The following is a 13,442-nucleotide window of genomic DNA, read 5'->3' as shown; positions in this document are numbered from 1 at the left end:
TTCCGATACTTAGATTTGTGAGTTACCTTGTTAGCCCAACCCGGCTTTTCTTGTTAGCCCAGCCCAGCTTTTCTTTCACATTCTTAGACTTGTGAGTTATCTTGTTAGCCCATCCCAACTTTTCCTTCACACTGTGAGATGGGAACTATTATCATCCCTATTTTACAGATGAGTAAGGTAAAGTACAGAGAAGTCAAGTGAGATGTCCAAGGTCACACAGCTAGTAAGTGGTAGAGCCAGGACTTGAACCCAGGTTTCTGTGCCTGGAAAGCTTGAATTACTAGTGCCTTCATATAAGATATGATGTAATCAAAGTCCGTAAAATCCTGAAGGGCATGGAGAGAGGAAACAAATCTTGGAAAATGGCCGAAGAATAACTCAGGAAACTTGAAAGGATCAGTTTCTGTACATGTGGGTGATAATCATGTTGTCACCTTAGTGGTTGTATGAACAAGGTGAAAAAATAAAAGAATTGGAAAAAGATTTCAGTGACTTTTTAGATATTTGATGATTTCAGATATATAGAGTTAATATGAATTCTGAACAATGTAGGGTCTGCATCAGAGCAAACCTCTTCTAGACATGCCTGGAAGCTATTCCTAGGAGCTACTGTCAAAGAAAGCATGAATCCTGGTCCATCCATCATAACAGAGTTTTTTCAAACATTTGAGAGTCATGAGATCAACTCAGAAGGCCTGTATTAGTCAACTCAAGCAGCCATAATAGAATACCCCAGACTAAGTAGCTTCAACAACAGAAATTTGTTTTCTCACAGTTTTGGAGGCTCAGAGTGCAAGATCAAGGTGCCAGCAAGGTTGGTTTCCAGCGAGAGCTCTTTTCCTGGCTTGCAGACGACTGTCTTCTTGCTGGTCCTCACATGAACTTTCCTCTGTGCAAGTAGGGAGAGAAAACCATCTCTGGTATCACTTCCTCTTCTTATAAGGACAGCAGTCCTATCAGATTGAGCTCTACCCTTATGGCTTCATTTAACCTTCATTAGCTCCTTAACAACCCTGTCTTTATTTTTTTTATTTGTAAACTTTTTTTTTTAATTAAAAGCCCTGTCTTTAAATATAGTCACATTGGAGGTGATGGCTTCAACGTATGAATTTGTGGGGGATGCAATTCAGTCTATAACAGGGTCTCCTACAATGAAATCAAGGAGAACAGACATTATCAGAGTGAGTATTATTTGGGGAAGCTTTTCAAGTTATCCACATACAGGTATGTGTGTTGTAAGGTTGTAATGTAAGCTATGTTTCTAACTGTGAATCACAGAGAAGTTTGAAAGCTGATGCTCTACAGCATTCCTTGCAGCCTTATATCAGAAGCCCGCTTTCTCCTCTGGCTGATTGGGAGCCAGGCAGAGTTGGAATCTGCAGACATTGTCTTGCTGTAGCTGCTGGTAGTTGGGGTCCTTCCTCTCCATCTGGGCGGGTGGAATCCCCCCACTCTGGATCCCACCCATCGGAGGGTGGTGTTGCTGCTGCGTACAGTCCAGCTAAATCAATCCATTTGGTTCCCTAGGTGATGTGCTGGTGGTGCCCATCAAGCTGCACAAGTGTCCTTTCTGCCCCTACACTGCCAAACAGAAGGGCATCCTTAAGCGGCACATCCGCTCACACACAGGGGAGCGGCCCTACCCCTGTGAGACTTGTGGCAAGAGGTTCACTCGACAGGAGCATCTGCGGAGCCACGCGCTCAGCGTAAGTGTGGGAGCCGGCAGTCTTCTCAGGACAGCCAGGGTGGTTCATGACATTTGTCTAATGTAAGGGTAAAGCCAGCCTGTCTTTCATTTCTCTGTCCACTGAGGTATTTTCAGAGAATTTAAAATATGTATTTCCACTACAAAATTACAGCTGGGTTGGTAGCACTTAGAGAGAGTTAAAATTTATATGGTAACAGACTAGTCTGCTTAGGAGGAAAGTCAAGAAAGTTCAGATCCTAGTCAGGGATGGCTGTCAAAAGGTAGAGAACATTGGGGCTTAGGTAGGGGATTGTGAGTCTGTTCCCTCTGGTATGATGCCAAAGATAAGCTGCATCCTCGATTTCCCACCCAACCCCGGGGTGAGGAAGAAGTATGCTGCTCATTTATAGAGCTATTTGTGGGCAGCAGTGAGGACCCCTGTCCAAGGGGATCTCCCCTCCTGCTGGCTGCCGCCTAGGTGTCTGTCTCCCATGTGAGTGGGTGACTGCCACCTGCTAAAAAGCATTCAGGCCATTTAGAAAGGCATTGTATTTAAGATCATCTTTGAGCAAGGCAATCCAGTCTCTGGAAAATCCAACATAAAAAAATAGTTTGGACTTCAAAGGATGCTGTCAAGAATGTGAAAAGACAAGCCATAGAATGGGAGAAAATCTCAATGAATCATTTATCTGCTAAGGATCAAATAACGAGAATACATAAAGAACTCACAATTCAACAATAAAAAGACAAGTAGCCCAATTAAACAATGGATGTGATAGACATTTCTCCAAAGAAGATAAACAAAAGGCCAATAAGCAAATGAAAAGCTTCTCAGCATCATTAGAAAAATGCAAATCAAAGCCACAATGAGATGCCAGTTCACACATACTAGGACTGCTATAATCAAAAAACAGAAAATAACAAAAGTGTTGGCGAGGATGTGGAGAAACTGGAAACCTCATACATTGCTGGTGGGAACGTAAAATGGTGCAGCCATTGTGGAGAACAGTTTGGCAATTCCTCAAAAGGTTAAGCATAAAATTACCCTTAGGACCCAACAGTTCTACATGTGGGTATGTACCCAAGAGAACTGAACACATACATTCACACAAAAAGTTGTACACAGATGTTCATAGCAGCATGATTCATATTAAGCAAAAAAGTGGAAACAACCCAAATGTCCATCAATTGATGAATGAATAAACAAAATACGGTACATCCATACAATGAAATATTATTTAGCCTTAAAATGAAGTGAAGTCCTGATACATGCTACAGCATGGTGTAACCTTGAAAGAATTATGCTACATGAAAGATACCAGTCACAAAAGGCCACCTGTTATGTGATTCCATTTATATGAAATGTACAAATTGGGCAGAGACCCATGGAGATAGGGAGTGGATTAGTTGTTACCAGTGGCTCGGGGCATGTGGGAATGGGAGAGGCATGATGTAAATGGGCAGAGACTTTCTTTATGGAGTCATGGAAATGTTCTAGAATTGGATGGTGGTGATGGTTGTACAACCTGATAAGTATACTAAAGACAACTGAATTGTACACTTTAAAAGGGTGAACTTTATGGTATGTGAATTATGGTTTTGAAAGAATCCAGATTTAAGATAAGTACCAGGTTACTGACTGCCTCAGCTGTCAGGGCTGGCCCCAGCACACTTGTCTGAGAATGGTCTTATCCCAGAGTCTTAAGTTTTTGTTTGTTTGTCTCCCCCCCCCCCCAATTATATCTCCAGTCCATCTTGGCAGCAAGAGGTCCCTGGGTACCTCTTAGATGTTTCATTGGTTGGAATCCTCATTCTATTTTTCCACTTTGTACTAGGTCCAGTCTACTGCAGCCCAAAGAGGTGGTAGTCAAAGGTCCCATTGGGGTGCAAGGGTCACATGCACACTCAGGTTGGCTCAGGTATTGAGGGTTTAGCATAGGAGGCCCAGAAGATCTCATGAGAAGCAGGGACATTGGTCAGGATGTAATAGCAAGTCCAGCAACCTGGGTATCATTTTTGGCCCTTCTCCTGCATCAGCCTCTCTCTGTCTCTGCCTCTTGTCCAGAACTCTCTAAAAGAGAAGCTCTGATTGGTTCACAGACCCACTTTTGGCTGGAGTTCCTGAAGAGTGCACACATTAGAAATACAGTTCCTTATACAGAGGGGACCCCTGGGGCTGCTGCCCTCACAAGGAGCTGCATGGGTTAGAAGATCAGGTTTTTTCTAGTATGCAAAGCTCTTTTCATAAGTAAGGAATGCATTTGTCAACGAAAAAGTCAAAGGTGAAGCATCTGCTGGCATGTTTGGGGAATACACTATCCGGCAAATCTACCTTCTTAATAACTAAACAATCCAAGGCACATAAGAAACCATGCCTAAAATCCTGATCGGTTCACTGAGTACCCTTTATGTGCCAGACACTAGGGTATAGTAACAAATGTGATAGAGAACAGAGAACACGAATGAGGATCGTCCCTGACCTCTTGGAGCATATCATCTAGTGAATTTTACCAATGATTTGTTAGAAATAAAACAAAGAAGGGGGGAGGGTATAGCTCAGTGGTAGAGCACGTGCTTAGCATGCACAAGATCCTGGGTTCATTACCCAGCAGTTCCAGCAAAAATAAATAAACCTAATTCTCTACCCCCATCTAAAGAAATAAATAAATAGGTTAAAAAAAAGTTAAAAAAAAAGGAAGAAGCATAGGTGAGACTATACCACTGGGGGATCTAATCTGGCCTGGAACATCAGAGAAGACTTCCTTGAAAGGCATTAGTAAGGAGGAAGAGGGTGGCAACGGGAAGGATGGCACATTCCACGCATGTCCGATGGCCCTGGAGTGGAAAGGACCTTGGTGAGGCTGAGGCTGTGGCAGAGAGAGCAAGCGGGAGGGCGGTAAGAAATGAGGCTGGAGGCTCCGCCAGGGGCCATGTTGCATGGGGCCTTGAAGGCCATGCTCAGTCCATTTTCTGTGACATTTACTGCGTCTGCTTGCGATTTTAGGTCCATAGATCTAACCGTCCAATCATCTGCAAGGGCTGCAGAAGAACTTTCACGAGTCACCTGTCGCCGGGGCTGCGGCGCTTCGGGCTGTGTGACAGCTGCACCTGCGTTGCAGACACACACGACGATGATGATGAATCGATGCCCATCAACCTCAGCCTGGCGGAGGCTTCGTCCGAGAGCCAGGAAAAGAGCGACACAGACAATGACTGGCCAGTCTATGTGGAATCTGGTGAGGAAAATGAGCCCACCGGAGATGATTCTGGAGACAGACCCCAAATTCGGCCCAACCTGTCAGGTCGAGAGACATTTACATAGCGGTCAGTTGGTGGAGAAGAATGTTTAGAATCTGTTCTTGTTAATTATGATTGAAAGCCACCCTTCGTCCAGTTTTGTGGGACCTTGAGAGGACATCTTTTCACAGCTAATTATTTGCATTTCTGTTAGACTACATGGTGGAGGTTGGATTTTGTGACTGAAAGGATTAATGACTTTTTAGTGTGGTGCCCCTGGTTTGCGAAGGCTTTCTGAGTGAATCGAGGTCGTCCCTGGGGCCTCCCGTTTTTCCTGCTGTGCCACAAAGTCTGGTTTGGAGAAAGATAAGAAAATCTCCATGCTTGTTTTCACAGTGTCTCAATTCTCTGCATTCGTGTCATCAGCCCCTTTCTCTGAAAACGTGGGCAAGAATATATTAAGTTTTGAGATCAGCCTTACCTCAGCCAAGCCTCTCCTAATGAATTCCATACTTTACTTTTCTTGGGAAGTATTAAGGAGAAAGCTTCACTGATATAAGGCAGGCAGGGCCATCTGGCTATATGACTGTAAAAGGAACTTTCTAAATCTAAGGTTGCAATTTTAAAGGCTGGGGGTGATTTATGTGCAGACAAGCATGGAAATGAGCTGAAATGCTCCTTATGTCACTCTGGCTTGCCCTGTTGAATTAAATTTTAAGTTTACCCTGGGAAGGGAGCCTGTGAACCCAGGTCGTGGTGGTTTCCCTGTCTGGCTTGGTATTTGACAATTCTGCACACACAAAATAATCTGTTTTATGGTCATGAAAGAAGTCATTTGGGCAACACTAAAAATGCTCCCCTGCATTTTCTAGCCATTTCCAAGAGCCACTGCTGTGTACCCTCGAAATGGACCCCCGTTGACATTCTTTTACTTTGTTTATGAGTAGAACTTTAATTGGAGGGAAAGGGTAAGCCTGTATAAGTGAGTTGTATTTCTAAATTGTTTACCTTTTAAAAGATCCTCTGAAAGGCAAGGGGAAGTTAGGAGAAGAACAAGTTTTAAAACCAGTCTGCTTTTCACCCACTTTGCAGCCATACAATTATTCTAACAAAAGAGACTACTTCTTTAAAGGGCTAAAAAGCTGGAAATATTAAGGATTAAAGATATTTAAGTCACTTAAATAATTTTGTCTTATGTTAAAATATCCAAAATGGATTTTAAAAAAACCCTTTTTCTTCCTTTAGTTTTAACTATAATTGAATTTCAAAAGGTGGTTAAAAAATCACTTTCCTTTCTGCCTCTTGAACCAAAAGAGATAATCAAAAACATTAAAAATTGGCTTGTGAATAAATGTTAGTCATTGAAGAGTTCAGAAGATGTTTACACTGTACATTTCAATAGAAGTTAGAACCCTAGGATGGCGCTGCTCAAACTGTGGCCAGAGACAGCTGCTGTTCTGTGAATTCTTTGATCCTAATCTACACAGTAGGACCACACATTAGTCTACAGTAGATTGGAAATTTAAAAACCCGGTCTTTTACCAGAGAGAGTTTGAAAATTGTTGTTCTAGATCAAGAGTTACACATTGAAAGTTAGCAAGGACCAGAAACACTTTTCTTACCAGACATTAAAATATTAGTGTTGCTTTAAAAGAGGGACCTTACAAAACGGAAACCTAAATGGAAGTGTAGAAGATACACTTTGCAAGGAGTCGTGTCTGATATTTTGGCTATCTCTGTTTAAAGTATTTCTGATGTTTTAATATGACTTTTCTACCTCACGGTTCAACTCTCTGCCTACTTTCTCTAGCAGAGCAATGATCTTCTCTGGTGACTCCATGACCTATTCATATCACTGGGTGCAAAGTGAAAAATGTTACATTAGAGGGAGAAGGTATAGCTCAGTTGTAGAGTGGGTGCTTAGCATGCACGAGGTCCTGGGTTCAATCCCCACTGCCTCCATTAAAAAAAAAGTTACATTAGAGATTTTATTCTAACACAGTGATTTTCAACTGGGGGTGTTTTTGCCCCCAGAGGACAGATATCTGACAATGTCTGGAGACATTCTCCATTGTTACAACTCAGGGCAGAGTGCTGCTGGCATCATTAGGGTAGAGGCAGGGGATGCTGCTGAACATCCTACAATGCATAGGACGGCCCCTGCAACAGGGGGATCTAGTCCAAAATATCAAGAGTACCAAGGTTGAGAAACCAGCTGTAAGATAAAGCAGGATTTAAAAAATGATAACTTTAATGAGTGAACTTAATTTTGTGCTATATTTTAGGCTACCTTTTACATTCATAATATTAATATTAAGTTATGTTCCCACAAGTTTTGGAAAATAGTGGATTAGTTATATTAATTATATAGCTGAGGCCAGATTCTTTACAACTTGCCCAAGATCTGGTTAGGTTTGTGATGTGGAAACTTAGAAATTCCAATCTGATTCATACTGCCAGAATCATTTCTGGACTGTGATCATGTTATTAAATTTTAAAGTGGCAAAATCATTGGGAGGAAAGCTTATATTTAAATGATTCTCTTTCTTCTATAATGTCTTACATTATTGTGCCCCTGGTTAGCTGTTTGGAGTTTGTGGATTGGCACTGGGAATAACTGAATTTGGTCACTGTATTCTGTCATTTTTAAAGGAGCAACTTCCTCTGTGTGGACTATCAGATCATAAACTGCCCTCAGTTTTTAAATTTATGTTCAGTATTTATGGCAGTCAGTGTTTATAATCTGCACAGTGTCTCTGAGGTTTAATTTGTGGAGTTGGTGATATTTTTATAAGTAAACTCACAGTTAGGCCCAATGCAGATCATTAGGGATTTAATTTATATCTGGCATCTTTCTGGTACATTCAATCCAAGTTCACCAAGGGGTCCTTTTGTCTGTCATGCAGACTATAAAGGGTATGATTAGAATTTTTTTGGAAGTCCTATTACATATGTTGCATGGATGGGAACAGGATTCTTACTTGCAGTGGAATTTTAAAATGGCGTCCTTGGGAAGCTGTTTCTCTTAAGGGAAGGGGACAGGCTTTCATAGCAAGGGATCGAAAGGAATGTAAATAAGGTCTGTATCTGTAGTAAATTTAGAAATGACATAGAGCATCGTGGCTTCTGGTCATTTGGCAGAAAGATGCCAACCTGATGTAAATATTTTGGTGGTCACTAGACTTTGAATGTTCCTTAGGAAAGCTATTGACCTAGTGGTCTGCAAAATGTTGTGAAATTGAGTATTCTGGAGGTTCGGAATATTATGATGAGTTTTGTTGTTGTTGTTGTTAACTGATGTTGTGATAAACCCCACAGAGAGAAAGGCAACAGACAGGGCTGCATGCACTGATTCTGAGGGCAGTGGGGAAGACTGGAGTGGCCTTGGTCAACTGAATTCAAACTGTTTCATTTGGACTTCTAGGTTTTTCTTGCTTGTCCTTTGTGCATTGACAATAGAACTGTCTCTGTGAAGTCTAGTGTGATGGGGTAGGGAGGGGCAAGGGGTTGGGGTGGGTGAGAAGTCCTATGACGCTCTGTCTTGAGCATTATCACTTCCTCTCGTTGCTGAACTCTTGTAGCTTGCTCTGTGCCTTCCCATGGTCACATTATCTTCTAACTCAAAAATGGGGGCACTTTATTCAGTTGCTTATGATAGGCAATGTTTTCACTGATTTTTGTTCCATATTTCCACCAAATATTGCTGTGTTCCTCAAACCTTTCATTTAAGCTCTGAAAACTTGAATTCTTTTCTTCAAATAATGCTTCTGTAGAGATAAATGAAAAGTTTTTTGTTTGGCAGGTATAGTTCAGTTGGTTTCCAATATGTCCTAGTTTTAAAGATGACATTAACTCACACCATTGTGATCAGATGATATGGAACCTTCATAACTTAAGGAGGGCATTTAGCATGAGTTCTGACCCTCCAGATGGAAATTTTACTACTGCCAATTCTTCATGGACAACTGTGGTTTAGGGGAGCAATTTCTATATCTATCATTTGATTTTTTTCAGACCTCTAGTAGCATGTTAAAAATCAGTGGGGGTTAGGATTGGGATTATGTGCTTAGGTGAAGAAAGTTGAGCAGGAATAAGCTTGGGGATTTCAAAGGGAGGCATCAATTTGAGATAGATGTCTTAGTGATGTGTAATGGATGTGGATTAACTGTCATGCAGACTGTGAAGGGTATAATTAGGAATTTTTTTTTGGAAGCAAAAGAACATGCTGGACAGTTTCACATCTTTTCACCATTCATACTCTCTGTGGAGCTTCTACTACCACCAGAAAAAGCAAGCAAATCAGACTGTAGTGCCCTCCAGGGGTCTACGTAGGCTCAAATGAATGTTCAGAAACATTCACACTCAAAAACTTCCATGTTAGACCCACTGAGAAGGGCATAGGATGGGAAGCACAGCTGGCCAGGAGGGCAGAGCCAGATGTTGCTCCTCTGTCGGAGTGCCTGCATCTGTCCATGTGGCTCAGCGCAAGGAGACAGACCCACATCAGGCAAGTATGGTAGCTCTTCTGGCTTAAAAGCCTCTTGTCCCATGGGAGCAAGTACCTCTTATTAACAACTCCATAGAAATAGCTTCCAGGGTCCCTGCAAGAGACACGTGTATTCCGAGAGTCACTGTAGTGAGGGAAGCTCACAGCTGTGGCCTTCCATCAGGCATCTGTCGTTCTCCCGGTCTGGATGCTGTTTACCACTTTAGGGTCATTTCTACCATATGTAATGTCGCCTAGCAACATAGCTGATATACTACTCTTTATTAGGTTGCCAGGGGAACAGAGCTAGAAAGTTAACCCAAGGTCAAATTCTCACAAGGAAGGAGAAAAGGTTCTGTTAATCCTTTACCAAAGGATATGCTGAGCAATTTCATAATAGATACTCTATCTAGATTCTATAAAATGTAGCCAGAGGAATTTCCTATTAAAATATACCCCACACCAACTCATTTTTCCTCCCTTGAGGAGTATTCATTCTTTGTGCTTAGCTGTTTGTGCGTAGTACACTCTTTGCGAATGTTACTGAGGTATGTGTAAGAGTTGGATACATAGTCAAAATGGTCCCATCAAAATGTCTTGTATCCTTTGGTGCTACTCAAGAGTAGGCAGGTATAGTATGACATACTATAGGGACATCATTGAATGGAAATTTCTAGGCATCCCATCAGTCATACTTTGATAATGGCGCCTCTTATTACTATGTCATGTGGTGCTATTCTTGCCTGCTTCTGTTGCTCCTGGCAGATCAATAAGTGAGGGTAGCCAGTTACTTTTTCAACAGTTATTCAGCAAGTATTTATGGAGTCCTTAGGTGTCAGGCCCTAGGGGTACATCAATGAACAAGCACAATCCCTACCCTCAAGGAACTTGCAGTGTGTAATCAGGGAGACTAACAATGAAATAACAGTTTTGGGTGTGACAGTAGGGGCAAGGACAGGGTGCTTTGAAAGTGCTTGGGTAAAGCACCCAGCCATCTTAGGGCCTCAAAGAAGACTTTCTTGTCCAAGCTACTGTGTTTATGGTCCTTCCCATCCAGTAAACTTCTAGCTTTGGGATACAATTTATAAGCAACTCAAATAGTTTCTGACATTTCCTGCGTTTTCCGAACATGGTGGTTTGGACATTAACAGTGTTTAAATCACATGTTGTATTCAGGTATGTAAAAACACTACTACAAACATTTCAGAAGACTCTAGTCTTTAGAAAATATGCATCAGATGCTATGGTTTTCTTATTTAAGAAACAACAACAACAACAAATAACTTCCCATTATCTCGACCCTGTGTAATGGAATAGAAGAAAGGTATTGTTCCTGTGACAGACCTGGAGGAGCCCTGTTGCATCTGGATCGGGGCTTGGTTGGCCATGCAAACTAGCTAATACCCAAACCAGATAGATTTGGAACAGAACCATTAAATCAAAGGATTTGAGAACTAGAAAGGATTTTAGAGATAATCTCGTCCAGAGAGATTTTACAGAGATGAAATGACTGGCTTTTAGTTCCTACACAGCTAGTTAGGATGAGAAACCAGATCCTGCAAGGCCAATGCTGATAACAAATAAGTATGTTTGGGCAGGCAGCAAAGATCATCTGTAGACAGCATTTGTTTCCTTGGGTACCCATCAGACTAAAACCACAGACGAGGAAAATGCTGTTTTAGCCTCAACGTGACTTTGTGTGATCCTGGCCTGAATTCTTGAAATGCTTAGGCAGGGAGAGGGGAAATCACATGTTGAGTATGGGGGCATTAATTTAATTTCTTCTCTTATAATACCTATGCATATTTGAAACAATATAAACTGTCATCAAAACATACACATACATGGAAAATCAAAATTTTATTATCCACTTATTTAATATGTATCAAATATTTTTTAATGTATTCACTTTATAAAAACTTTCAAATTAAAAAAATTACAATATTAACTTGAAATTACATTTGTCAACCTCTCTAGCTATTTTTTGAAATACAAATTGGTTATGATTCAGGGAAGCTGACAAGGACAATCATATTTGAAACAAAAACCCACATATTTTTAAGTCATAATATTATGGTATTGAGTGAAAATGTATTTTAGGTATTTCTTGACTCAGTGGATTTTAATAAATCTACTGCAAAAGCTAATTTGATTTAAAGTTCTGTGATAATATGTAAAGGTTATTAGTAAAACAGATTAGCCACTTGATGATGTAAAAATACGTAGAAGCGGTGATCCTGGTGTTAATGAAGTATCTATCAAGTTTGGGATTAAAATTCATGCAAATCATCTTTAATTTGGTTAAATTAGCCTTGGGGGCAAACTGGAAATAGTCTCAAACTAAATTTTTGTTTTGATTTATAAAAAGTCAAGATTAAGACATTCTGGTGACAAATTTAGAACAGGAACAGCCTCAAACAGGTTCCAGAAAAAGTCCTTTGTTCCTTTATTGCTCATTTTGTCTTCAGAAACAAATGTAATTTTACTATTTTGTGTACCTCCTAGATTTAAAATTGACCTAAATTAGAGAACTGCAAGTTTTAGAACAGTTAAGATCAGAATGGTTAAAAGTTTCTTTAGGAAGAATGAAATACGTTGAAGATTGATCCTCTCATATCAATGAGTTAATACTCCTTCATAATTTAAACTTGGTTAACTGTTTCTCTCAGGGCAATTATTTTGTATGAAATTTTATGAATATAATATTAGTTAAGAAAAAATGCCACAAAATAAAGAGAACTATTAAATAGAGCTCTGAACAGAAGAAGCTTCCATCAAACATCTTTCCCCACCTCTCTGTCCCAGGGGGTTAAAACCAATTACTTCCTTACATGAGACAGTTTCTGGGCAGAGCATTCCAAGCCAGGTCGTTTCAGATTTTGTGAAAGAATACAGACCACTGCTTGATGAATGGGTAATGCAGGATGCAATATAAGCAAAAGCAATGGCAAATAATACAAAAATCAGAAGAGCCACAACCATTCTAAGCTCTTAGCTCCACAGTCACATACTTTCCAACAACTCTTAGAAGAAAAATAGTTAGAAACTGACTTTATCTTTGGTTGCCAAGTTTCCAAGTGGATTAGTTCCTCTAACAAAGGCATTTGTCAAAACTGCTATCAAAAAAAAAAAAAAAAAGATGAAATTGGAAATGATCCTGAGCATTAAGACAGTAGCAACTGATACCTTTTCTGAGTGGGAAACTTTCCGCTTTTTGGAACTGAATTGGTCTTTATGTTAAAGTTATGTACCAAATCTGTTTATATGATTCAGTATTGTCCATGTTGTGTGTTGTTTTGCTATTTTTACTTTTTATATATAAAGAATTAAAATTAAAAAGAATGAAGTAATAAATTGGTGCATATAATCTATTTTTTCTAGATCTGACTTATCATTTCTGTTGTTCTGGCATTCCATTTTTAACATAGATCTTTAAGTTGTATGCATGTTTTTGTTTAAAAAATTATTTCTGCTTAACCAGTTTCAAATATTTATCTTCTGAAGACAGGAAGTTGGTTCAGTTTTAGCAATGTGTTGATATCATTTTACATTTTAAAAAATATAAGGTGGGCTTTATTTAAGATGGGCTGGGCTCACTTTTAAAAAGCATTTATAGCCTACAGATTTTTTAAAAATTCCCTCATAACAATATAGACCTGCTAACACTACATTTTCCATCTGTTTGAAGACTCATTAACTTCATTGAGTAACAGGCAAAAAAGTTACTGTCTAGAGCAGAGGTTGGATCAGATTTGCTTGCTGCCTGTTTTTGACAAATGAACTTTTATCAGAACACAAGCACATCCATTCTTTCCATATTGTATATGCCAGCTTTTGCACTGTAAGGGCAAAGTTGAGTGGTGGCAATAGACACCTTTCATCCGCAAAGCCAAAAAATATTTGCTTTACAGTGAGTTTGCCCACCTGTGATTCAGAATGTTGAATGGGGCATGAAATCTGTTATTCCTTATGTAGAGACCATGGAGGTGTTGTAAGTCCCAGCAATCTGGAAAGGAGCAGTAGGATTTAAAC

General features: G+C 40.1%; 1 protein-coding gene across 6 annotated transcripts in view; it reads left to right on the top strand.

Annotated features, from left to right (window-relative positions):
• Positions 1 to 5,313, top strand: part of ZBTB8B (zinc finger and BTB domain containing 8B) — a 37,510-nt gene extending 32,197 nt beyond the window's left edge. For all 6 annotated transcript variants that reach the window (XM_072974865.1, XM_072974864.1, XM_072974867.1 and 3 more), the window contains 2 exons: positions 1,528 to 1,706; positions 4,692 to 5,313. In XM_072974865.1, coding sequence (XP_072830966.1) covers positions 1,528 to 1,706; positions 4,692 to 5,009 — 497 coding nt within the window. In that variant the 3' untranslated portion in view covers positions 5,010 to 5,313. The remainder of the gene's footprint in view (positions 1 to 1,527; positions 1,707 to 4,691) is intronic.
• The last annotated feature ends 8,129 nt before the right edge of the window (positions 5,314 to 13,442 follow it).

This window comes from Vicugna pacos, chromosome 13 (genome assembly GCF_048564905.1).
Source record: "Vicugna pacos chromosome 13, VicPac4, whole genome shotgun sequence".
In the NCBI taxonomy this organism is placed as follows: domain Eukaryota; kingdom Metazoa; phylum Chordata; class Mammalia; order Artiodactyla; family Camelidae; genus Vicugna; species Vicugna pacos.
This window is presented reverse-complemented; position numbering and strand designations above follow the sequence as displayed.